Source organism: Aegilops tauschii, chromosome 5 (assembly GCF_002575655.3).
Source record: "Aegilops tauschii subsp. strangulata cultivar AL8/78 chromosome 5, Aet v6.0, whole genome shotgun sequence".
Classification (NCBI taxonomy): Eukaryota; Viridiplantae; Streptophyta; class Magnoliopsida; order Poales; family Poaceae; genus Aegilops; species Aegilops tauschii.
In genome coordinates this window covers 174,034,442-174,060,271 of record NC_053039.3, presented here as the reverse complement: position 1 = coordinate 174,060,271, position 25,830 = coordinate 174,034,442, and the positions used below count along the sequence as shown (strand labels likewise).

Here is a 25,830-nt window from a genome sequence, read left to right as displayed (position 1 = left end):
GTCATGCACATCCACACAGTACATTGGGCTCCACGAGGCTTCCCCTCTAAAAAATATCTACCCGTCCGCAGGTTTTTTTATTTGATAACACATGGTTATTATGTTTCGACCGTATGTGATGTTTGTTGTTCCCTCTCCCGCCTGCATCCCTCGAAAATATCTGCCTGCCGCGAGGGTTTTTCTGTTTCATAACACAAGATTGTTATTTTCGGGCCGTGTGCGATGCACCATCATCCAAATTTCCAATAGCCCCGGCATTTCACTCCCGCGCTTGACTCCCGCGTAGTAAATTTTTTAGTAGCCGCGTCATTTCCTCAAACACACCCCTGCCCCCCTCCACACACACACACACACCCCCCAAAAGCTCCTCGGGAACGCGCGCGCACACACACACACACCCGCCCACCACAACCCCTCCCCTCGCTCAAAACCCTAGCAAGGTCGTCGCGGCCGCCGCCGCAAGGCCTCCGTTGTCAACATCTGCCGGTTCGCCCGTGCAGCTTACCCACCGATCTCTATACCCAGGGCGTCCTGAATTTCTTAGATGACGCCTGCCAAATGCCCCCTTTCCCACAGATCCCCATCCCCATTCCCCACTCTAGAGCATCGCAGCCTAAGCCCGGCTACGCTTCCCGTGGAGCGACTGGCCCAAAAGAGGTGTATCGCGGTCTCTTTGCCTGACGTCGCCGAGGTGGCCACCGAGGAAGCCGATGACCATTACTGGCCGCAAGCACTCAATCAGCGGGCTAGAGTATGCGGGTATGTCGCGGACGCCGGCTACGACATCGAGGTCGTCGACAGCGACGGCCTGATGCGGGCTATGTCACAGGTTAAGTGGCCCACCCCCAACCCCTCGGGTTCAACCGCCGTCGATCTCATCCATGGCCCGCCGCTGATGTCCTCTGGCTCGCTGTCAAGAATTTGCCATCCTACATCGCCATCGAGCCCCTTTTGTCATTTCTGAAGGACACATTATGTGACGTGGCTTGGGATCCACAGCTGCCAAGTCAAACCTCATCGACGGCGACCACGAGGAGGGCACCCTCCCCGGCTCTTCCAAGGGGAAAGATCCCATCTGCTCTTCCAAGGGGAAATATCCCGTCTGCGACATAAGGGAGGGCACCATACAACCGTGCTCTTCCAAGGGGAAGGAGCCCATCTGCGACAACATGGAGCGCATCCAGGGTCCGTGCTCTTCCCACGAGGATGAGCCCATCTATGACAAGTGAGGAAACCCATGATTTGTTTTGCCTTGCCTCTTCACAGGGGGGAACCTATGATTTGTTTTGTCGAGTCCCTTTTGTAGTGTAGTGAGAATATGTCCAGTTTTAATTGCTATATTTGGTTGTTTGCACTATGCCTTGTTAATTTCAGTTGTTCATAATGTGATGCTCTATATGTGCAACTATTTACTGTGCAATACATTTTCATCAATCTAGATATAAACATACCGATAGGAATGCATATATTTGCTTGTTGTTAAGCCTGTTATAGCTAGCATATGCCTCTTTTAAAGTTTTTTTATTGTTCGGTTGTTTGTAGTTAGCATATGTCCAGTTTCAAATGCTATCATTGGTTGTTCGTAGTATGCCTTCCAGTTATTCACAACGTGATGTTCTATATGTGCAAGTATGAACTATGCAGTTCAATTTCACCAATACCAGTTTCGATAATATACTGTGAATGACTACATTTGGTTGCTGCATCTTGTAGTTAACACGTCTTTCCATTTTTATCTAACAATAACCAGTGTACTTAGACTGGCACAATACCAGTTTAAATGACTATGTTTGCTTGTTGTTAAATGTTAGGCTTGTTGCAGTTAACACACCTTTCCACTCGTTTTGCTTTACTAGCGTGCTTAAACCTGCACACTGAAGCTATCTTTCGCAGATTATTTTGTCCGCCATGGATATATTTGGTTGATGTTTAACCTGTTGCGCTTAACATGCCTCTCGATGTACTTACACAGGACAGTTTTGGGAACAACCGTTGTTTTCCATCGAGGTTAGTTTCAACCCATGGCTTATACATACTCACTATTCAGGATATCGGTAACTGGTACCATATAGGCCCGGGGCTGATAAGGGACTAATTGGTGAATCAGACTTTTAACTGAATATATCTGTAACCCATTTATCGTTAGGTTAACAAGGGCCATATGTAATATATCTGAGGCTACATAGCAACATGCACTGTACTTAATGTCTAAATATGCAATCCTAGACTACATAGCAACAAGGAAGAGTGTTACCTTAATGTTCTGATAATGTCTAGATATACGTAGAAGAGCAGCAGTAGCAACAACAACAACAACACAACCCTGTTTGGATACTCAACTTAGCTAGAGGTTAGAGTTAGTTTCTAGCTCATGACTAACCCTGAACTAACTCTAGCCAAAGAGGTGGTTGGATGACATGGTTAGATTGACAATAAATACACTAGGAGAACTAGCTCCAATTAGCACCTCTTGGGTGGAATAGTTTTTTTGGGTGGGGTAGATGCAACTAGCTCAAACTAGCCCTCATATTTGGATATACTTTAGGGCTATTTGAGCCCAAACTAGCTCAAACTAACTCTAACCAATGGATACAACAACAGTTAATCATCCGATAATTTGTAAAAATGCAATCAACTCCCTCCGGCCCATAATATAAGATGTTAATTCATTTAATATGTGAGTATATTGGATGTTATAAGATATTATAGAAGAGTGTTGTACTACATCATTGTGCAACTGCTGTTTAGCTTCTAATATTAACTTGGTGCTTTTAGGTACATATGTCATTGGGAAAGATCCGCGCTTCGACCCTTTCTGCGTATGGGGCAATGAGATATCGATGAACCAACATCAAGTGAGAAAGCTGATAAAGATTGTTAGTAAAATGGGTCAAAAGATGACAATTAAACTATTTGTTTATATTTTATCCAAGACAACAGCGAACTGCAGGATGGTAAGTAAGAACTCTGCAACCTTCTTTTTACTGCCCATAATGAGTTGTCCATAATGAGTTGTGTTAGATGACAATGTCTGAATCTTTTTCCTTTGCAGTGGTTTCCAAAACAGTTTACTCAAGATTACCTCTCAAACTACATGATTGGTGGGCATGCAAAGGTTAAAGTATTTCTTCCGAAACACGATGATTATCTAGATGTTTTCATGAAGACCGTGAAGGATGGGTGGTCGACCATCACAAGGGGTTGGACTAGAGTCGTGTGTGCCTTCTCCATGGAGGAGGGCACAATATGGGCATTCTGCTTCACCTTGTTCAACAACCAGAATGTATTTCGCGTCTTTCTTTACCGTCTTTAATAGTACAAGTATACAACCGTGGTTCATCATTCTTTATTTGATGCTTATGTAATTCTTGAACATATGTACCTATGGATCGAATAATGCATTGGTTGTTTGAACTTGATGGATATGAATAAAGCTATAGCATACTTTTAAATTCAAATCTGGTACAATTTGAAATAGCAGCAATTAAATTACAGTGAAATTATGCTCTGCAGGTCGTTACGGCGCACACGGTTGGTAAATCACAAATGTTTGTGATATACACCATAATCCGACACGGTTCAGAGAGAGGAAACGTGTGCAAGCATGCACACAGTTGCTGTTTGCAAAGCGTGTGCAATGTCAGACAATATTACAAACGATGTGGGCAAACTAAACGTTTGTGACAGTTGCCTTATCGTACACGATTTGCAACCATGAACTGTTTCTAATGTGATACACATCGTAAATGTTGCACCACAGAATAGCGTGTGCGATAGTTGTCGTGTACGACGATGTTATGACGGTCCGACGTTTCATAATGCTATCTGACACTCCTACGATGATTAGCTAATCTTCTTAATTAGTTATTGCATACGGGTTGAGAAAAGTGAATGTGTGTGAGTGTCTACTTATTATAACCGTTTGTGATGGGCCGTGCATGTAAACGTGGCACCACAGAATACTGACTGCGATGGCAATGCGAGCACAAACAAGTTGCAAGGATGCAACATTTGGGTGGCTCCCTATCCCCGACGGTTTTCGGGTCATGTGAGAATGACCCCCCCTATCGCAGTCACTCACTCGGCGACGGTTCCAAATGCCATCGCAGAAAGGGGTTAAAAATCGTTTGTATAGCACATCGTTGTACCAGTGCGAGGCCGGGGCATACCCGCCATGAGAGGGCGAAGGCGTGCCGCGCCGCGGACGTCGAGTCACACTGCGCCGTGTCAGACAAGCCCGTAGAGGACATGTGAAAGGAGGTCGTCCGTGCTCGCATCATGATGAATCGGCAAGCCGAAACAGTGCATGCCCCCTCCCACTGGAGCAAACCTGGGTAGTTCGTACCCTCGCCGGCCTGCCCCCAAAGAGGAGGCTAGGATGCCGGTGTGTACAACTCAGGCAGCGAGCATATCCTCCTCGACCCGCATTGCGTCTTCGATCGCTACGTCGACAAAAAGGACAAGGAAAGGGAAAGGGCAAGAGCAAAAGCGGACGCCGATGAACTTCCTCCATAGCCATAGATAGTAGAACATGCCAAAGTTTGGTAGTCCGATGGCATGTATGATTCTCCTATGCCATCCTTTGATCTACGTGTGTTGAGCTATATGAAGTATGTGTGTTGTTTTATGTTGCATGTGATTGTACGGATTTTATGATTTGTATATGAGAGACGGCTATGGAAGCAGACATATGAGGAGCGAGTGGACGCTGTCCATGAACATTTTCTTAGGCTGGTCATAGTGGGGAGTAACTTATACTAGTGTTATGCATATGACACTAGTCTAAGTTACTATCTCCATAGTGCAAAGTAAAGTACTAATAGTGTCATAAACGGCTCTATTTATTAGCTCATGGACTCATTTTGCCTCGGGAAACGCTATGTTACAGTAACATATTATGTTACCACAAGCACCTCTTTCCTCATTAAATACTTGTCATATAAAGCAAAACGTGTTAAGTTACTGTACCTAAGTTACCCCATTATGACTAGCCTTAATGATAGTACAAACACAGATGATTAGACATACCGTATATAACACGCACAAACACAAATGCTTATACATACCATATATAAACACACGCATCATAGACATTACATCTATGAGTATTTTTGAGATACTGAGCTGACACAACATAATACAACATATTGAGATTATATGTCTTGTAGTTGACGAAAACACCTCCTCCTACTGAATGAACATCGGTGAAATATCTGAAATAAATGCAGGAATCCAGAACGTCCTGAGAAGCTAGTTTCGTCACAACGAACCCAATCATTTAAGCTACACTCAGTTTTGTACAGACATTCAGAGGTTCAAATTAAACAAGTCCCGTGGATGCTCTCTAACACGCAAAAATCGAATGGAGCTGACGACCAATAATTGCCTTGCCTCTCGCGGCAACGGTATCAAACTCGGCATCAATCATGAAGCGACCGCATTAATTGTCTTGCCTCTCGCTGGAAACGACCCCCATTTCCCCATTCTCCTCTCCGCTCCTCTCCTCTCCTGCCGCACTCCACGGCTGCACGCCTACACACGTACAAGAGAACCCCAAGCGTCAGGCCCCAAGTCGACTGGGCTCTCCCATCGGATCCAAGCCGAATATGTCGTCGTCGGTCGGAGGCGGAGGGGGAGGCGGCGCGGCTTTGGCCGGAGGAGACGTCGCTGGCCTTCTGGACAAGGCCAAGGAGCTGGACCAGCTGCGGAAGGAGCAGGACGATGTGGCCACCGAGATCAATAAGATCCACAAGAAGATCATCTCCTGTAAGCAATTTGCTCGAGGCCCGTCTCCCTTTTCCATGCTGTCATTTGTCTGGTTGTCATTTAGGTCGATTGATACGGATTTTGAGCTCCTTCGTATTAGTTACTTCCATTAGGGAATTTTGGTGGTATGTTCGACATGCTTAGCTGCTTGATTGCATTTTATTTGTCGTGCATGTGAGTGCGAGATTTGTGCACGAAGGGCTCTTGTCTTCACTCTGGGATGTTGGAAATGTTTTTCTTTTGGCTTTGTGTATCAGATATTCAGATACGTTGTTCTTTTCCCTTTCTTCACTGATATATTTATGCCTTCATTGATTTGTTATGCCCCACTGCCTGGCGAGGGCTTTCTTGTTGGTGGGTCAACATTCGAGCTGTGAACTATGTGTCAACAGAAGTAAAAGTTACTCCATGACAATTCTTCTCAACACGTCCCGAAGAGCAACATTAGATGCCATAGAGGTGGGCAAAGGGGTGGTTTCCAGGAAGGGGGAGCAAGATAATTTCGAAGAATTATTTAAAAACACCATGCGTTAAGTTATCTAGCTTAACTCTATACTATTCATCAACATAAACATAAAAGTATAGTTAACAATCCTGTGTTGGCATTTTGTAAGATACTAAAATCTGTAATATAGGCACTAATTGCTGATGAAATGCTGATGAACAGTTGATTAATTGCTGATAAAAATATTAATTGAGTAGTATCATAGCACACAAAAAGATGTTGTAGCACTATAATTAATAACGAAAGAGGTGATACTACCTCCGTTTCAGTTTACAAGTCCTGCGCGTATATCTAGGTTGCCAATTTTATCACCCTAATATAAACTATATAACACAAAAATTATACCTTTTTGAAAGTAGAAACTCCGAAGTTTATGTTGGTATATTTTTTGTAATATATGACTTGTATTAGGTTGGTCAAATTGACGACCTAGGGGTACGCGCACGCCCTGTAAACTGAGAGAGAGGTAGTAGTACATATAGAACGAGAACATTTAATGCTAAATAAATCTTGTATACTCCCTCCTTTCCGGTTTATTAGGCTCATCTCATTTCTTGGTTTTTCCGGTTTATTAGGCTCATGTCATTTTCTCTTACCTCATTTATTGCTATGCCATGTCATCAATATGCCTAGTTGACATTGCATTAGGATGTATGATACTACCCTATGATAGCCCATGATTAGAGCATCTCCAGCCGTTGGCCCCCCCAGGAGGCATAAAAATCGCCGCCTGGGGGCGAGCCGGCGGTATAATCGGCTCTGGGGGCGGTTGGGCACCCAGCCGTCGCCCCCAGGCGCCGATATCGGCCCATTTTTGGCGCAAATGTGCCCGCTTTTCGGCCCACTTTCGGCGAAAAATGGCCCGATATCGGCACGAATCGACCCATATTCGGCGTGGTTCGGCGTGAGTTCTCAACATAAGTAATTTTTTTATCACATATTTCATCACAGAAAATCAATAGAAATCAAATAGTTCAACAAATAGTTCAATACAAATTATATAGTTCAACAATAAAGACTCATATTTCATCACACGTCGAGCTAGGCGTCGCCCTTGATCCTCCATAGGTGCTCCACCAGATCCTGCTGCAGTTGTTGATGCACCTGTGGGTCTCGGATCTCCTGAAGCATATTGAGGTAGGCAGTCCGGGTTGCCGGTAGCTGGTGATCAACTTGGGCAAGAGGACCCTGCCTGTAGTATGGTTCAGTGTCAAACACTGGCTCTTCCTGCTCGCTCTCAATGATCATATTGTGCAAGATGACACAAGTCATGATCTCCCACATTTGATCTTTTGACCAGGTCCGAGCAGGGTACCGGACAACAGCAAATCGAGATTGGAGCACACCAAATGCCCGCTCAACATCCTTCCTGCAAGCCTCCTGAACCTTGGCAAAGTGGGACTTTGGTAGGAGCTAGGATCCTACCTGGTCTATGGTGTAGGTTGTACGGGAAGGGGGAGGGTTGACGGAGATGCGATCGCGGCTGCCGGCGGCGGGGCGCCGTGGCGCGATGAAGAAGAGGCGGTGGCGGCGCAAGAGGCGGCTAGGGTTAGATTTCCCGGCTCCCTTCGGGAAGCCGAGCAAATAATGATTGCTTCTTGCTTGATTAGATTGATACATCTCCTCTCCTTATATAGAGAGGTTTACTTGACTCCTAAGCAAACGATCCTAATAACGATAAGATAATTGGGCTAAACCCCTAATAACGATAAGATAACTTGGGCCACAACCCACTGGGCTAAGCCCCTAATATGCCGGTCATAACACTTCTCCCCGCCTGCACAAACAGCTCGTCCTCGAGCTGTAAGGTGGGGAAGCGCTTGCTGAACTCCTCGAGGTGATCAACCAGCGTCAAACACCTTCGCGACAGCTGGGGCGGCCAGGTCGACGACGGCGTCCTCCTCAATGTAGTCTGCAACCTCCAGGTAGAAAAGTCACGGGCAGACGTGGCCGGGCGTGTAGGGCTCGTCGCAGTTGAAGCACAACCCTTGGCGGCGACGCTCGAGTAGCTCGGCCGAGGTGAGCCGGCGGAACGGGCGCGCCGCGGTCGCGGCGAGGGGTGCCGCGGAAGCCTGAGCAGGCCGACCCTGCGTGGGAACATCCGGCCAGGGTAGCGGCCCAGCGGCCCGGGACGGTGATGCCTGCTGGATGGCCACCGCGCGGTGCTCGAACGCGTGGGCGTAGTACATGGCCGTCTGGAGATCCGGAAGTCCACCGACGAAGAGGTCAGCCCGCTGCTGTCGTCACGCTCGACGCGTGGTATGCCAGGGCCTGGAAACAGTTGGCGAAGTCCTGAACCGTGGAGGTGAAGGGAAGGCAGCCTAGCTCTGCCAGGCGGCTCCCGCGGATCGGTGGCCCAAAACGAAGGAGGCAGAGCTCGCGGAAGCGCTCCCAAGGGGGCATGCTGCCCTCGTCCTGCTCGAGGGTGTAGTACCAGGTCTATGCCGCGCCGCGGAGGTGGTAAGAGGCGAGCCAGGTACGCTCCGAGGCGAGGGTGCGCTGCCCGCGAAAGAACTGCTCGCACTGGTTGAGCCAGTTGAGGGGGTCCTCCGTGCCGTCATAAGTGGCGAAGTCCAGTTTGACAAACCGCGGCGGTGTCTGAGTCGGAGCGCCGTGGCCGACTGGCTCGGAGGTGCGAAGCAGCGAGGATTGGGGCGCCCGGTCAGTATGGCCGCGGCCCGTGGAGTGCCCCGCCGAGCCGGAGGGATCTCCGAACTGCAGAGTTGGTGCCGGCGGGTCTCCAGCCGACGTGTAGACGGGTGGCGGCGATGATCCGGTCAGCTAGGCCGGTATTGGGGACGGCGACGGCGGGAAGCGCACTTGCTGGATTGGTACGCCTCCCTGTGAGGGTGACCCGGGCCCCGTGCTGGGCGATGGCGGGGCCGGCAGCTGCGGCTGCGGCGGCACGGACCCGGGTGGCGTGGGGGGCGCCACGAGGGCCGGGGCCGGCCACTGTGGCCATTGAGGCGCGGCAGCGGACGGCGGTGGGGCCGACAGCTGGAGCTGCGGCTACCCGGACCCGGGAGGTGTCGGGGGTGCAGCGATCGCCGGAGCCGGCCACTGCGGCCAGTGGGGGGCGACGGCAGGCGGCGGCTGACCGGGCCAGTGGTGGTGTAGAGGCCCGATCGGCGCCGTGGTGGCCGCGTACCAGGGCAGGGCGACTGGCCCGGTTGCGGCGGCCGGCTGCAAGGGCGGCGGCTGCCCGTAGGGCCCGGCCAGGTAGAGGCGTATGCCCTGGACGGCGGTGACTAGGTCGTTGAGGATCCCGGTCATCTCCGCCGGCGAGTAGGCGGCGACGGGCGGCGCGGTGGAGGGCGGCGGCGTCTGGCCGGTGGAGGCGCCGGCGGTGGAGTCCAGCGGCGTGGTGGGGAGAGCCAACGGCGCGGTGGAGAGAGGCAGCGGCGGGTTGGGTGGTGGTGCAGACATGATCGGAACCATGCTTCCTGATACCAAATTGGTAGGAGCTAGGATCCTACCTGGTCTAGGGCGTAGGTTGTACCGGAAGGGGGAGGGTTGACGGAGATCCAATCGTGGCTGCCGGCGGCGGGGCGCTGTGGCGCGATGAAGAAGAGGCGGCGGCGGCGCAAGAGGCGGCTAGGGTTAGGTCTCCCGGCTCCCTTCGGGAAGCCGAGCAAATAATGATTGCTTCTTGCTTGATTAGATTGATTAGATTGATACATCTCCTCTCCTTATAGAGAGGTTTACTTGACTCCTAAGCAAACGATCCTAATAACGATAAGATAATTGGGCTAAACCCCTAATAACGATAAGATAACTTGGGCCACAACCCACTGGGCTAAGCCCCTAATATGCCGGTCATAACAGACTTCTTGCCTCCTGGCACAGCGTTTGAGATAGTCTTCACAAATGTAGACCATCTCGGATAGATGCCATCAGCTAGGTAGTACCCCTTGTTGTAGTGCCGCCCACTGACCTCGAAGTTCACCGGAGGAGAATGACCTTCAACAAGCTTGGCAAAGACAGGGGAGCACTGCAGCACGTTGATGTCATCGTGAGTTCCTGGCATACCAAAGGAGTGCCAAATCCAGAGGTCCTGTGTGGTCACCGCCTCAAGTACCACACTGCAACCGCCTTTGGCGCCTTTGTACATCCCCTGCCAAGCAAATGGGCAGTTCTTTCATTTCCAATGCATGCAGTCGATGCTTCCAAGCATCCCAGGAAATCCTCTTGCTGCATTCTGTGCTAGGATCCGAGCAGTGTCTTCCGCATTGGGTGTTCGCAAGTATTGTGGTCCAAACACTGCCACCACTGCCCTGCAAAACTTGTAGAAACACTCAATGGTCGTGGACTCGGCCATGCGCCCATAGTCGCCGAGTGAATCACCGGGAGCTCTGTATGCAAGCATCCTCGTCGCTGTCGTGCATTTCTGGATTGAGGTGAATCCAAGTTTGCCGGTGCAATCCTTCTTGCACTTGAAGTAGCTGTCGAACTCCCGGATGGAATTCACAATCCTGAGGAAAAGCTTTCGGCTCATCCGATAACGGCGCCGAAATACTTTGTCGCCGTGCAGTGGAGCGGCGGCGAAGTAGTCGGAGTAGAGCATGCAGTAGCCTTCCAGACGATGCCGGTTCTTTGCTTTCATCCGCCCCGGCGCCGAGCCACCTTGCCGCGGCTTTTCATTGCTTGCGAGCAGGCCGGCGAGGGCGGCGAGGACCATGAGATGTTCCTTTTCCTGGACGTCGACATCGGCTTCCTCCTCCAGCAGCGCGGCGAGCGCCTCCTCGTCGTTGAGTCCATTGCCGAGCAGGCAAATCGCCGAACACCTTGCGGGCGTGGTGGGCGCACACCTGCCGGTACACCGCCCTGCGCGGCCGGAACGCCGGAAAAATCGCCCGGACGGTGGTGGAGAGGCTGCCGCGGCGAAACCTCCTCTCTTTTCCGGTGGGGAATGGCCTATCTAGAGGTGGTGAGCGGTGGGCGGCGCCGGGATCGGCAGGGTGGCGGCCGAGCGCGCGGGGGGTGGGAGGTGAACCTGGACGATTGGCTTGACTTTTTGCCTGACAGTGTCGCCCAGTCCCTTGCGCCGGAGCCCCCGAGCGCCCCCCAGTGTTCGGCCTGCGATCGCCGGGCCCAAAAACGGGCCGAGCTGGCGGATTTCGGCGTCTTCGGGGCGCGACTGGGTTTTTTTTCGGCGCCGACGCGTAAAAAGGCGCCTGGGGGGGCCTGTTGGGGGCGCGGCTGGAGATGCTCTTAGTAACCTTGTATGATGTGATTCAGTAGTTCTGTGAAAAAAAATGTGATGGAAAAGAAGAGTTCTAAATTAGTAGTTTTCTTGGCATGGCCTTACATAAGTATTCATGTAAGAAAAGAACAGAAAATCAGGTATTTAAAGTTGCTTGTTCTGTACCGGAAAATAATCGGCAAATATTCGTGTAATTTCCCTGCTACTCTCTAATATGGAATGCAATAATCAGTTTGCCCCGCACTGTCTCACTTACTAAGGTATCTAGGTCCATCTTGTTGGTTTACTTGGTCAATTGCTTATCCCTTCAATCTCCCAATCCATTCCACTTCTAACTGAATTGACAACTAGCTTGTTTGTAGTATCTTGATAAGGGTCAAACCAATGAATGAAATGCACCATTTTGGAAAAATGATCAACTACCACAAAACAAGCAATAAATGTGGTCATTTGAAAAGTTGCAACATTTGAAGCATCATAGCTCTTATTGCAAGGAATGAAATGCACCATTTTTGAAAAATGATCACCTATGTGGAACGGCTGCTTCTACTTGATCATCATAGACCAGCAAATCTATTTGAGAGTCGTCTTTCTTTGATGGTAGTGTCCTTCACGCTCACCATCTTTGTAGAGCTTAACAAGATAATTCACGCCAACAACCAAAGCCAACAAGCTTCGCTTAGAAGCCCTTTCTTCATCTAAGCTTTTAGTAACAAAGATAGGCCTTTCCATGTTTAGTTCTAGGTAACCCAAGCACAGAGTCCATACTAACATCTTCCCAAGGTGCATGTGGAATAGGCAAAGGTATATAAAGACCATGGGAATGAGCTTTTGACTTAGATTTCCGACATGTGATGCAACGATGGACAAAGCGCCCAACGTCTCAAAACATCCTTTGTCAAAAGAAGTTGTTGGAGAGTGTGGCATAGGTCTTGTCACGTCCAAAATGTCCCATGAGTCCACCGCCATGTGATTCTTGCAAAAGTAGTAAACATAAAGAACTTTCGGGAAGACAGAGTTTGTTAGCACGCATAAGATATGCATCACATATAGTATGCTCCCACCAAGTGCCATCTTGGCAGTGAGCAAAAGGCTTAGCAAAAACTTTGATGTGATCAAATCCAATGACATTACGCTCAAGCTTTGAAGCAACATGTATTTGCGGGGAAGAGCATTTGCCACAACATCATCTTTACCCTTCTTGTACATGATGACATAAGGAAAATATTATATGTATTCACTCCATTTAGCATGTTGACGGTTTAGTTTGGCTTGGCTCTTAAGGTTCTTAAGCGGTTCATGATCGGAATGGATAACAAATTCCTTAAGGCACAAGTACTGATGCCAAACTTGCAAGACTCAAAATATGCAATTCTTTATCATAGATGGGGTAATTCAATTGAGTGCCAATCCCCCCCCCCTCCTAAGGCATGAGTTAAGCGATTCTTAAGTTCAAGAAAAGCTTTATCTTGTGAAGGACCCCATGTAAAAGGCACATCCTTCTTGGAAAGAGCATGTAATGCTGAAGCAATGATGCTGAAGTCCTTAACAAAGTGACAATAAAATCCAGTCAAACCAAGGAAACTACGCACTTGAGTCAAATTGGTTGGCTGTGGCCAAGTTTTAAGGCCTGTTCGGACTCACTCCCACTCCGCAGCTCCGCTCCGGAGCGGAGTGGCATGCAACTATAATCTACGGAGTGGCTAGAAGGGCGCTCCGTCCGCTCCGCTCCGTGGCGGGGGAGTGGAAGCTTTCCGAACAGGGTCTTAGTTGCATCAGTTTCAGACTCATCTACTTCAATACCATGGGGAGACACAACAAAGCCCAAGAAAATGAGTTTTCAGTGCAGAATGTGCAATTTTCAAGATTAGCATAAAGTTCCCATTTCTTAGCACTTAAGAACTTGGTTGACATGCTTGGGGTGATCATCAATAGAATATCAAGATGTCATTAAAGTACACAACCACAAATTTGCCAATGATTTGCCTAAGATGATGATTCATCAAGCGCATGAAAGTATTGGGTGCATTAGACAATCCAAATGGCATAACAACTGAACAAATTATTCATAAAGCCCAAATTTGGTTTTGAAAGCAGTTCTCCATTCATCTCCCACTTGCATATGTATTTTGCGGTAACCACTTTTCAAATCAACGTTGGAAAAGATAGTGGCACCATTAAGTTCATCTAGTATATCATCTAAGCAAGGTATGGGGTGTCTATAGTGAACGATGGTGTTATTAGTAGCACGACAATCAACACACATTTCGCCAAGTTCCACCTTTCTTTGGCAGCATGATAACGAGAACGCCACAAGGGCTCAAGCCACCGTGAACATTCTCATTGTCAAGTAGCTCTTGTACTCGCCGTTGTATTTCCTTGGTCTCTTTGGGGTTGACTTGGTATTAAGTCAATCCGGTGCTCGATGCCGCATAGTGGAGGAAGTCCCGGTGGTGTGCCTGGAGGGAATCTCAAATTCCGCCAAAACATGCGACATGGAGCTAGGAAGAGCTTGTGAGGTATTAGTCAGAATGACTTCATCTTTGTAGAAGAGCACAAAGTGAAGCTTGGACGGGTTCTCACGCACTTCCCTCAAATCAGATTTGGTGGCTACGAAGACAATGTCCTTCTTGGCACTCATCATGGATACACTCATTTTTGGCTTGTGGCGCTCACTCTCCGTTTGATCTCTTACAAGACTCACCATGATCATCCAAAGGTCTTGGTGATGCTTGTGTCTTTTTAGCGATGAATTGGTTTGGGGCGGACCACATATTCCTTTCTCTTCCACTTGTAGCTATGGTGATTGGTGCGTCCATTGTGGATGACGCCACAGTCAAATTGCCACGGGAGTCCCAAGAGAAGGTGACAAACGGTCATGGACGTCGATCTTGAATGGTACTTCAACAATGTGCTCGACGGTGCTAGTGCCGATGTCACTAAGCCATTGGAACTTGTAGGGTTGAGGATGGCACTTGTACTTGAGGTGCAACTTGGAGCAAAGTTTTTCACTAGCCCAGTTGTAACAACTACCACCATCAATGATCATTTTGATTGATCTTCCATTGATTCTGACTCTTTTGTCAAAAAGGTGGCATCGTTGGTCGGCATTATCTTGTTGTTGAACAATCAAGATCATGAAGAGACAACAAGAGCGGGGCTCGCATCATTGTCACAAAGGACTTGATCATCTCTTGATTTACGTGCTGATGACGAGCAACATGTTGCAAAGATTCCATTTCTACTTCACTCATAGATTTATACTCTCCATCTTCATTGATCACCATGGTGTGTTTGGAGGGGCACTCGAATGATTTGTGGCCGTGGCCCTTGCATGTGAAGTACTCAATCTTGCTTGTGTTGTCGGTTGAGTCCCTTGAGTCATTTGCAGGTGAAGCTTTAGGCTTGGAGGATCTTGGAGGTAGATGGCTTAATGTAGTCGCCGGTGCCTTGGAGCTTGAAGGACCACCACTAGAGGGTGTAGCCCGTGGGTATTGCACCACACTTTAGGTAGCTTGAGGATTGGCAGTAAAGTTCATTGAAGGGCAGGAGGAGTGCTTGGAGTACTTGATGTCATCGTGGATTTATCGCTCCGCCTTCGTTGCTTGGTGAACCAATTCGAGCAAGTTGCTGTAGGGTTGAAAATCCGCAGTTCTCTTGATGGGATGGTGTCCATTGAGGAAACACGCCATCGTTTGCTCATCGGGTTCCTTGACATTAGCTTGGATCATTGCAATCTCCTTGTAGTACTCTTCGACGGTCTTGGTCCCTTGCTTGAGAACTTGGAGCTTCTTGAAGATGATGCGAGTATAGTGTGTGGGCACGAATCTCGCTCTCATGACTTGCTTCATTGCATTCCAAGTGTCAATGGGGGTTTCTCTTTGTTCTTGGCGAAGGTCTTGAACTTGTTCCCACCATAGGAGTTCATACTCGTCGAACTTGAGGGAGGCTATGACAATCTTCTTTGGCTCGTTGAAGTTGTGGACTTGGAAGATCTTGCCCACCTGAAGGACCCAAGAGATGTCGTCTTCGGGGTCGATGCCTCCGAAGAACTTAGGCATTGTGAACTTTAGTTTGCCAAAGTGATCTTTGCCTTCTTGAAGGTTGCAAGGCTGATGTTGTTTGCATTCTTCTCCTCCTTGAAGGTTGCGAGGATATAAGAAGTCCTGGTTGCCTGCATGATACACCTTGTCCGTGCGATTGCGATCAGCTTGCAACTTCATGCGATTTTGCGTTCAGTCAAGTGTTGACGTAGGAGAGTGTGTGCGCTGCTCTTTGTTCTAGTGTTCCTTCCAAAGATGCAACACCAGATGCCGAGGGAGGGGGGGGGTGCATGGCTCCAAATTTACAATTGCCGCCATAAAGGGCACAAAAGGGAATCAACTGAGAGCGGTGGGAAAATATGAATTGTACCAAAACTCAATAGGAGGGAGCCAAGTGCGCAATTTTTTTAGCTAAGTCACGCACTACTCAGCGGAGAGGCATATCGAGCCATTGGTTCACCCTAGGTCAGCCCATCTGTTTGCGGGTGGAGTGCTGTTGAGTAGAGAAGCTATGTGAGCGTCATAGAGATCTTTCCGGACGCAGCTGGTGAACACCTTGTCATGACCGGTAACGATTGATTGGCTCATTCCATGTAGATTGACAACATTGTCTAAGAAAACTACCGAAACTTTGGTAGCAGTGGGGTGGATGGCAGAGCGATACAAAATGAGCTTACTTTGAATAGCAATCAACCTTGGCGAGAATGACGTTGTAGCCTTCAGACAATGGAGCCCCTCGACGAAGTCCATGCTGATGTCTTGCCACACAACTTTGGGTATGGGCAGCGGCTAAAGAAGGCCAACCGACTTTTGAGTTGTTGTGCCTGGCGTGTTGGCATATTGCACATTGTTGAACGTGGATTTCCACTTGTCATTTCATGTTGGACCAATTAAAAAAATTCTTCAGATGCTGATAGGGGCAACCATGCTTGAGTGACCTCCAACCATGTTGGAATGAAAAGAGTGGATCCATTTGATTTGGAGTGCCGAATTCTCCCCAATCCATAGCTGGTTGTGTTGATAGATCTTGCGCGGTTTGAAACCATGGTCTTCAGACAATTGCGAGGTGGGTGGCTGGTCAATAGCATAGGAATTCAGTACCTCTTGAAGCCACAAAGGGCAACATTCAGAAATGGCTTGTAGACATAAAAAGGTGGCCATCCGCAACATGATTTTCCATTCACTTGCGGTAAATAATTTTAAACTGGAATCCCATGAGCCTCGTCATGGGCATGTCCTAAAGATCAGAAAGGAGAGTTTGTTCCTCCAAATAGCTGAGGCTGTGGTGGCCAGTGCGAATCACGAACTCAGCTCGCTGAAGATAGGGCCGCCACTTATTGACGGCGAGGAGGAACTCCTTGTAAATTGACGGGTGTTGGCGCTGGGCTCAACACCTTGCTAGGAAAGCAATCGGATGATGCTTTTGGATAAAGACCAATCCAGCGCGAGTGTCGTGAATTTGTTTCCACAATGAACTGCTACTGGAAGTACGAGAGGGCGAGGATGGGGAACTGGCCATTGCTGTTTTGAGCTGATTGAGCAAGGTATGTCCAAGTTCTTGAGGAGCGAAGTGATGGAGAGGGGCTTGGTGATGAGATCGTAGTGCCTCATGAAGTTGTGGCAATACTTTTTCTTACACCCATGCTGACATCATCAACATTAGTCGCCAACTTTGAAAAGTCAATATGATTTATTACATAAACCATTAATCCGTTTAGTGATCCGTCTTAATTGTAGGGTCCGTATTACAAGATCTCATGTTGTTTTTTATGTTTGAGGTTTTTTGCCGTCATTGCTAGTTGATAGGTTATAGTACCGTGGTTGCCATATTATAGGCGAACAATCAAAGAACACCAAAATGTTGGTTGGATAAGTTACACGAATCGATGTTACAAATATAGGGCAATATATAACTTAACTGCGCGATTAATCCTTGCTCAAGGCATTTCGATATAAATAAGCCCTATTCAATACAATTAAACGGGAGATTTATGATTAACTTCAGTCCCATGGGGTAGACAGCCAAAAAAATTGGGCACTTGGCCCGTAGGGTTGGGGGATTTGGGGCGTGCTCCCTGCCTTCCCTCGTATTTCCTTGGCCACCAGCCAGTTCCTCTCCGCTATGGAAAGGCCGACTGGGAGCCGTGGGGGTGGCCGTCGGGGAGCAACGAGCCTTCAAATCGGCTGCGGCCACCTGTGAAATAGCAGTGGCCACGAGCGAGCGGGTGATGGGCAAGAGCAATGACAAGAGGCATCAACATACAAGGAGCAGCTGCTGGTCAGCAGAAAGCTGGCGGCAGCGAAATGCCCGTCCTGGGGAAGCCAGCTTTGAGGTGGTCCAATGCGGACTTGAGGCAAAGCAGCATGGGGGAACAGCTGGAGCGACAACTTAAGGGGGCTTTGTGCATGGCAGAGTGAAGCGAATTGTGAGATTGGAGTAGCAGTAAATCAAGTCAAAGCGCTGGAAAGTGACAAATCGGCCAAGAGATTGATTTCGATAGACCGAGAACTTCGATCAAGAGAGGAGAGGAGTATAAGACCGAGAACTTTGATCGAAAAGCGGAGGACGAGTTGCGGCATCCGGTGGGAAGAAAATAAAATTAAAAGTTTAAAACCCTAAACTTGGGGTTCTAAAACCATGTTAGGAAATATTTTGACTTGTATTCCCATGGGGCCGTAGGCCAGTATATATACACGTACAGGTGCAGCAAACATCCCGAAAGCCCCTTATACAATGGGGAAAATACAAAGGCTCTACGACGCTTTAATATAACTCTAACAATGATTAAGTATATGTTTTGCATCAGACAGATAACACTTGTAAGAATCTGTCGTATCTGGTTGGACTTTTTTAGCACTGTGCTCGAGTTGGTTTCGAGATTGTATGGTTTCAGCTCTAGTCTACCCCAACTTGTCTGGGACTAAAGGCTTAGTTGTTATTGTTTTTTTGTTATAGAGAGTCAGCTGATTAAATGGCCAATATGTGTACCACTAGTTGCGCCATTCTGATGATCGAATTCTTTTATATTGTTATCATTACTTTCTATTGAAGCTGTGAGTATGGAAATCTTAACATTGTTTCACTTTGTTTTCTAGCCCCAGAGATGGTGGATAAATCAGTTGATGCCATGATGGCTAGGCTTCGTGGTTTTTATGTACAAGCAAGAGAACTCTCTGAGAGTGAAGTCAGGTAACATTTGAAAGTTCTAGTCAGCGAGGTACTTTCTTCGTGCAAAAGAAAATTAGTCAGTTGAGGATCTCCATGTTAAATTAAGGTTCCAAAAATAAATAGTTGGAAGGCATCCATTTCTTAACTTCAAAGTGCCGCATTGCCCATTTTCATCGTTTGTTTAAGTTTGAACTTCGGGAAGTCTGTTTTATGTGGGTTAGTTTGGATGACTGTAGTACTAGATTATCTATTGAAGTACTTGCCAACTATAAAATGCGAGTGACTTGTCTGCAATATTGTGAGGACATGCTGTTCAGTTTTTTTTTTCGAGAGTATGCCAAAGGCATACCATAGCTTTATAGAAGAGAGAAAAGTAATTACAAGATTGTGTCCTAGGTGCGAACACGAAGGACTACAAAACGCACGCAACTCCAACTCCTCACTCTCCTAGGTTAACTTCTCACAAAACGTTGTAGCCCACCGACACCCACACCCGCCATCTTCCACTCAGCGATTTCGTCGAGGATCATGAATGGAAGATCAAGCGCAGTCTTTTGCTCATTGGCCTTGTTGAAGACTCTGGCGTTCCTCTGCTTCCACAAAGCCCATGCAACCGCAGTCACCATTGTGTCAAAACCTCTCCGGTCAGCCCCAAAGAAACTTGTACGCGCAGCAAGCCACCACTCCGTGAACTCGACCGTCTCCAGTGGCCCCTGTATGTTAAGGTGAAGAAGGCGAAACACCCTGTGCCACACCTCCTGACCGTAGGTGCAGTTAGCCAGGATGTGTGCCACATTGTCCTCCGCCTGCAAGCACGTATAACAAGCCGACGGTTGGTCTTGTAGCCCGTGCCTGGCTCTCCTGTCAGATGTCCACAATCTGTTCTGCAAAGCAAGCCAGCCGAAAAGTTTGCTTTTGAGCGGTGCCCAACTCCTCCAAGTGCAGTTCGCGGTGGGCGATCTGGTCAGCTCCGAGCAAAGGTATTGATAGACCGATTTGGCCGAGTAGGAGCCCGATGTCGTGAGCAGCCAGGTGAAGCTGTCAGGTTGATCCGGGTCCCTTGGCACCGTGTTAATCGCGTGCGCAAGGTGCATGAGCTGAATGAGGGCTGTGAAGGAGGTGTTTGCCTCGAAGTCCTGTGTCCAGCTAGCGCCATCGAGGGCCTGACACACCGTGCGTCTGTTCGCCGTCCTGGCTGGGACCAAGGCGACCAGCAATGGTGCAATATCCGCTGCCGCTGCTCCGTGAATCCATCTGTCCTTCCAGAAGAGCACCCGCCCGCCCGACCCAACTTTGATGTCGACCAAGGTGTAGAACACCTCTTTAGCATCATCATCTCTCATCAACGGCAGTCCTTGCCAAGGGCGTTTGGCATCGGTTCTCTTGAGCCACTCCCATCTAACTCTGAGCGCGATCGCCTGCCACTTCATATTCTTAATGCCCAGTCCCCCAAAGGCTTTGGGACGACAAATTTTTTCCCAAGCTACCAGGCACCGTCCTCCATTGCACTTGTCCTTGCCGGCCCAAAAGAAAGATCTCATCCATTTGTTCATGTCCTCAAGGACCCACTCCGGCGCCTCCGAGACCATAAGGTGGTGCACCGGCCGAGCTGCGACGACAGATTGCACCAAGATTAATCTTCCGGGCCTCTGAATCAGCCCCCTCTGCCAACCCGGCAAGCAGTGGCGCACCTTGTCCAACATAGGCTGCCAGTCCGCGCGCGTTAGGCTCTTAACCGCGAGTTGCAACCCTAGATATTTGCAGGGGAAATCAGAGGTGTTGCACTGGAGCATGCTCGCAACCCTAGTCTTGTCTTCGTCCGTACCTCTGATGATCACCGCTGTTGACTTGCGGTAGTTAACCTTGAGCCCCGGGGCCTCTCCAAACATGGCCAAAATAGCTCGGACCGTTGCCAGATCTTGCGCCGTAGGCTTGGTGAACATTGCCACATCGTCAGCGTATATGGAGACGCTCTGCATCGGGCTGATCCCGGTGAAGGCATTGAGTGCACCCACCTCCATAGCCTTGTGCATGAGGGCCGAGAGGCCTTCCATGGCAATAACGAAGAGCATAGGAGATATCGGGTCGCCTTGCCTCAACCCGCAGGCATGCACAATCTTCCTACCTTGCACTCCATTCACCACCACCTTAGTGCTAGCAGTCATCAAAAGCGTCGCCATCCAGTTTATCCATCTTTGTCTGAAGCCTTTCGCTCTCAACACCTCGAAGAGGAAGGGCCATGAGAGGGAGTCAAATGCTCTCGATATGTCTAGCTTTAGGAAGACGCCCGGAGTTCTTCTCGCATGAATTTTCCTTGCCATTTGTCTCACCAATAAGAAGTTGTCATGCAGGTGTCGGCCCTTGATGAACGCCAACTGGTTCATAGCTACCAGCTCCTTCATTTGCAACCTTAGCCGATTGGCCAGGATCTTGGCGAACAGCTTCGGGATGCTATGTATTAGGCTTATTGGCCTATAATCGCCTATCTCCTCAGCGTCGGGCTTCTTGGGAATGAGGATGATGTTTGCTTTGTTCATCTTGGCAAAGCCTCTCGTATCCCCCACAAAGAGCTTCATCATCACGGCCATAACATCTTGCTTAATGAGCTGCCACGCCTTTTGGAAGAATGCTCCAATGTAGCCATCCGGCCCCGGGGCCCTGTCCGGAGGCATTTCTCTGATAACCTGCCAAACCTCCTCCTCTGTGATCATCTCTTCCAAGCAACTCAGCTCCCTCGCTTCAATCCCTAAGTAATGCAAGTTGAGTGTGTGCTCCCTTGTTCGCGCGGTTCCCAGCAGCCTCTCATAAGCCTCTGTGAACACCTCCATTTTCCTGTCCTGATCCGTGATGACACTGTCCCCCACCTTGATCTGAGCGATGAAGTTTTTGGTCCTTCTACTATTAGCCACTGCCTGAAAAAGCTTAGTGTTGGCGTCCCCTTCTCTAATCCATCTCACTCGGGATCGCTGCCGGTCAATCGTTCTCTCCAGGGCCGCCATGCCTAGCAACGCTTGTTTGAGAGTGCGTCGCAGCCAAACCTCCCTGACACACAGAACCCTGTTCACCTGCGCGATGTCGAGCCTCTGTATCAGCCAAGTGGCAACCCTCATCAGCAGCTTCACATTCCCGACTTTCCGTTGGCCCCATGCTTGGAGCGAGATCGCCGAGTTGCGCAGCAGCGCATCCAGCCTTTTGTAGGGGTCAACAATCCTGGGATCACAGAACCAGGCCTCATGCACCGCCTCCTCGAAACCCTCAAGCCTGGTCTAGAATAGCTCAAATTTGAAGCATTTTTGGGGGAAAAACCTGCACTCGTGGTGAGAAGGAGAGGTGCATGGTCTGAGACTCCCGTGGAAAGCGCCTGGAGCAGGTGGTTCGCATTTTGGAGCTCCCAGTCCACCGTCATGAGGACACGACCGATCTTGGTCAGCGTGGGCGCATCCCTTTCGTTGGACCAAGTATACTTCCTCCCATACATGTACATCTCACGAAGCTCATGATCGTCGACGAAGTCTTTAAACTTGTTCATCATGCTCCTATTTAGATTATTGTTGCTCTTCTCGGAGGCACGCAAAATCATGTTGAAATCTCCCAACACTAGCCAAGCGCCGGGGCAGATCGTGCGCCTCAGTCTGAGCTCGTCCAAGAACTGGCTCTTCCGCTCGTCGCCTTGGGGTCCATAAACCACCGAGATCCACCATGGCTCCCCAACTTTAGAACGCACCCTGCCCGTGATGAAGTTTGAGTCAAGTTGGATGGCCTCCACATCCAGAACCGAGCAATCCCAAGCTAGCAACACACCACCACGCGTCTCCTCCGCCGGCAAGTAGGCAAAGCCATCAAAGGATGGCCCCATGCATTGCATCACGGTAAACCTATCTATTACATCAATCTTGGTCTCTTGAAAACAAATGAGATTAACATCTAATGTACTCACGAACTCGCGCACCGCCTTGCGTTTAGCTGGATTGTTCAGCCCTCGAACATTCCAACATAGCACTTTTGGGTGTGGATCCATGAAAAATACACGCCAACTCCGCAAGGGCACTCCGCCTAAGTGCACACCACCACCGCGTTTTGTGCCTCCATTTCATCCACCAAAGGTAACGACTTGCCGAAGAGAGCCGCAATGATTCGCACATGCTGCTTGCGCAGCGGAGAGTCGAAGAGCTCTTTGAGCTCGTGCACCACCCCATCATCCACCTCAAGATCTCCCGGCACCATGCCAAGTGCGTGGAGAAGCACATTCTCCACTGGCGTGTCACGCGGCCTCTTAGTCGCCGTGCCCTTCTTGGATGCTCTTGTGGTCCTCTTGGGCGTGAAAGGCTCGGCCTCAGGCCGTAGTTGGGAAGCCTGCACTTCCCGAAGCAGCGGTGGGGCGAGGCGTTTGATGATATTGGAGCAAAAGCTCTTGAGCTTGCTATATGCCGCCGCCTCATTAGCAGTCATCCCTTTTGTTTCCTGATCCCTAGGAGCGCATATCATAGTTGTGCAAGCGTTGGCCGTCGTCGCAATCTCCTCAACAGGGCCCGGCTCCTCTCTCCCGCTTGTGATCGACGTAGCCATCTCCGACGTTGCATGTGCATGATTTTTGTCCGGGTAGACCCCATCCTCCCTTGGTGGTTGGGTCTTGGTAATCGTGGTGGTGGGGTTAGCTGTCTCCACCACCCCTCCCATCTGCACCTGGCCCCTCGGGTCTCGCCCCGCTGGGTCCACCCACCTCTCCTGTTCCTCCTGCACCGCCCGATCCTCTTTGTCGCTATCCTCCTGGAGTCCCACCTGCTCTGTAGGACCCACCTGGTCTCCTGCCTGACAATCGAGCCGACCGCACGGCGGTGGCCCGCCCATTGTCGCGACCTGCCTTGGATCCTGGGCGGCCAATGGTTCGTCCTGGTTCCGCGCCCCCAGGCTCTCCGACCGCAGCAGCAGGGTAGCTGGCCCCGGGTCCCACGACGCATCCACCTCGGTTCCTCCCCTCCTGGATAGACAGCGCATCCGAGGCCACCATCCTTCGCTGATTGGACAGCGTATCCGGGGCCACGCCACGCCTTGGCGTAACCGTCAGCGGCGCAGGCCGAGTCCTTAGAGCATCTCTCCCACTTGCCTCGTTTGAAATCGCAGCCGAACGTTCCCCCGGTCCCGCGGTCGTGGTCAAACGGTCAAAAGCCGTCTGTCTGCGCGTTATCCTGTTCGCTGCCATCATCCTTGTGGGACCCGGACCTGCTTCGTACGCCACGCCCATTGGGGGGAGGCGCCAATCAGAAGCGGAGGCGCCGTCCCGGCCATCCCGGCCGCCAGCAACCCCATGGACACGCCCGCCACCATTGCAGCGGGCGACGCCGCCAGCGCCACGCGAGTCGTGGACCCCGAACTGCCACGGCATCCTGCGAGGCCTAGGGCCTGGCCCTCCCAAGTCTGCATCCTGCTCCGGAATGCCGCTCTGGCCACTGTCAGACGAGCCATCGATGAACGCCGGCTCGCCAGCCTCACGGAGATCCATCACCGCATCTAAGTGAATAAGCACCTTGTACTTCAGAAATGTCGGCGGCTGCTCCTCCCCCGGCTCCGGCACGGCGAGCCATCGCAGGGTAGGGATGCTCTGCAGGTCCGCCGTCCATGCCGAAGTCTTGAACGAATCCAGGCTGGCCCGAGAGGCAGTCTCCGGCGCGACGGTGTCAATCTTGCACGACGATCCCAACAAGTCTTCCACAACAGAACGATCCCAGGCATGGGGCGGGATCCCTTCCAGCTCGAGCCAAACCTTATATCCCGCCATCGAGTGCACCGCCTGCGTTTGCCGGTTCCATGGCCTGAAAATGAGTCTGTCTCCTTGGAACTCCACCGATGGGTTCGCCGAGACTCTGTTCCTGAGCTCCGCCGAGGCGAACACGACCAGGAAGTCCTCCGGCCGGTGGTGATGGACCGAGATGAACTCCGGCGAGATCCCAAGCTTGCCTTCCAACATCTCCAGAACTCGCTCCGAAGAAATCGTCCGCCGCGCGCCGCCCACATAGGCCACCATGGCAAACTGGAGCCTCCTCTCCAGGTCCGCAACGATCGGAGATCGAGCGGTGATGCAGAGCGCGTCCAGGTCGTCCTCCGTCGCCAGCGACACCTGAAGGCGCGGCGGCGCCAGCGGTGGCCAGGTCGGGCACACATCACGGGCAGCCGTCCGGGGGGGGGGGGGGGGCGGCGGGGGGAGCCTAGGCGCCTGTGTCACGAGCCCAGCGCCCGGCGAGACCCGATCGGGCCACTTTGGCCACCGCATCGCACCGCAGCTCGTCGACGGGGGAGGGGCTCCTTGGGCGCTTGCATTCCTTGGATCCATGGCCTGGGAGGCCGCAGCGGAAGCACACGATGTCGTTGGTGCAGTCCACCCGAAAGTGGCCCTTCTCGAGGCAGCGGAAACATTTGTCCCGCATCTCCGGCGAGATCTCGCACCGGTCTTCTCCGCGGCCGGCTGTCGGTCCCGAGCCCGCCTGGGCACGCATGGCCTGACGCCGCCTCCAAAGCTCCTTCCTGGTGGGGGGAGGCTGGTCCCAGCGAGCCTCCCCCGCCACAGCCACAGCCGAACCCGGCACCGGATCTGGCAGCTCGGCGAGAGCCACGCCTGGCTCTCGCACCTCCGAGCCGTCGGAGCCCGAGGAGATCCCCAGCCCCTAGACCACCGGACGCTCTCCCGACGGCCGGAACATGGAGGTCACCGATCTTGGGCTGGCCATGGCGCACGACGCAAAGAGAAGAGGGGGGGGGGGGAGGAGGGTGGCTGGGGGTGGGGAGCGGTGAGGTGGCCGCCGCGGCCGGAGTGACCAGCGGCGTGGGCAGTGGACGCCGGCGCCGGAGTAGCGCGCGGCGGTGGGGGGTGGGCGCTCTCGCTCTCGCTCTCTTACTTTGATGGTAAATCCTGCCTACATTCCTAGTGCCCAATAAGGACGAAACATGCCACGCCACGATGCTGTTCAGTTGACTTATGCAATGTTGTTGAAACCACCTATATTCAAATATGCATTAGTTGGGCCGCCTTCTGTGCAAGGTGAAGAGTGCTTAATCAGGGTGTTAGGTATGCGAAATTTGAATTGGTAGACTTAAATACTCTTTTATTTTATCAAGTTCTGCACAATATAGCCAAACCCCTTTTATTTGT

At 50.6% G+C, this 25,830-nt stretch overlaps 1 protein-coding gene across 3 annotated transcripts in view; it reads left to right on the top strand.

The window, feature by feature from the left end:
• Positions 1-5,434: 5,434 nt before the first annotated feature.
• The window catches only part of LOC109762557 (SAGA-associated factor 29 homolog A), a 58,246-nt gene continuing 37,850 nt past the window's right edge, over positions 5,435-25,830 (top strand). Inside the window, exons 1-2 of one of the 3 annotated variants that reach the window (XM_040389137.3) lie at positions 5,435-5,766; positions 18,614-18,707. In XM_040389137.3, the coding sequence (XP_040245071.1) occupies positions 5,607-5,766; positions 18,614-18,707 (254 nt within the window). In that variant the 5' untranslated portion in view covers positions 5,435-5,606. The remainder of the gene's footprint in view (positions 5,767-18,613; positions 18,708-25,830) is intronic. The other 2 variants (XM_020321426.4, XM_020321425.3) reach the window with 2 other exon arrangements.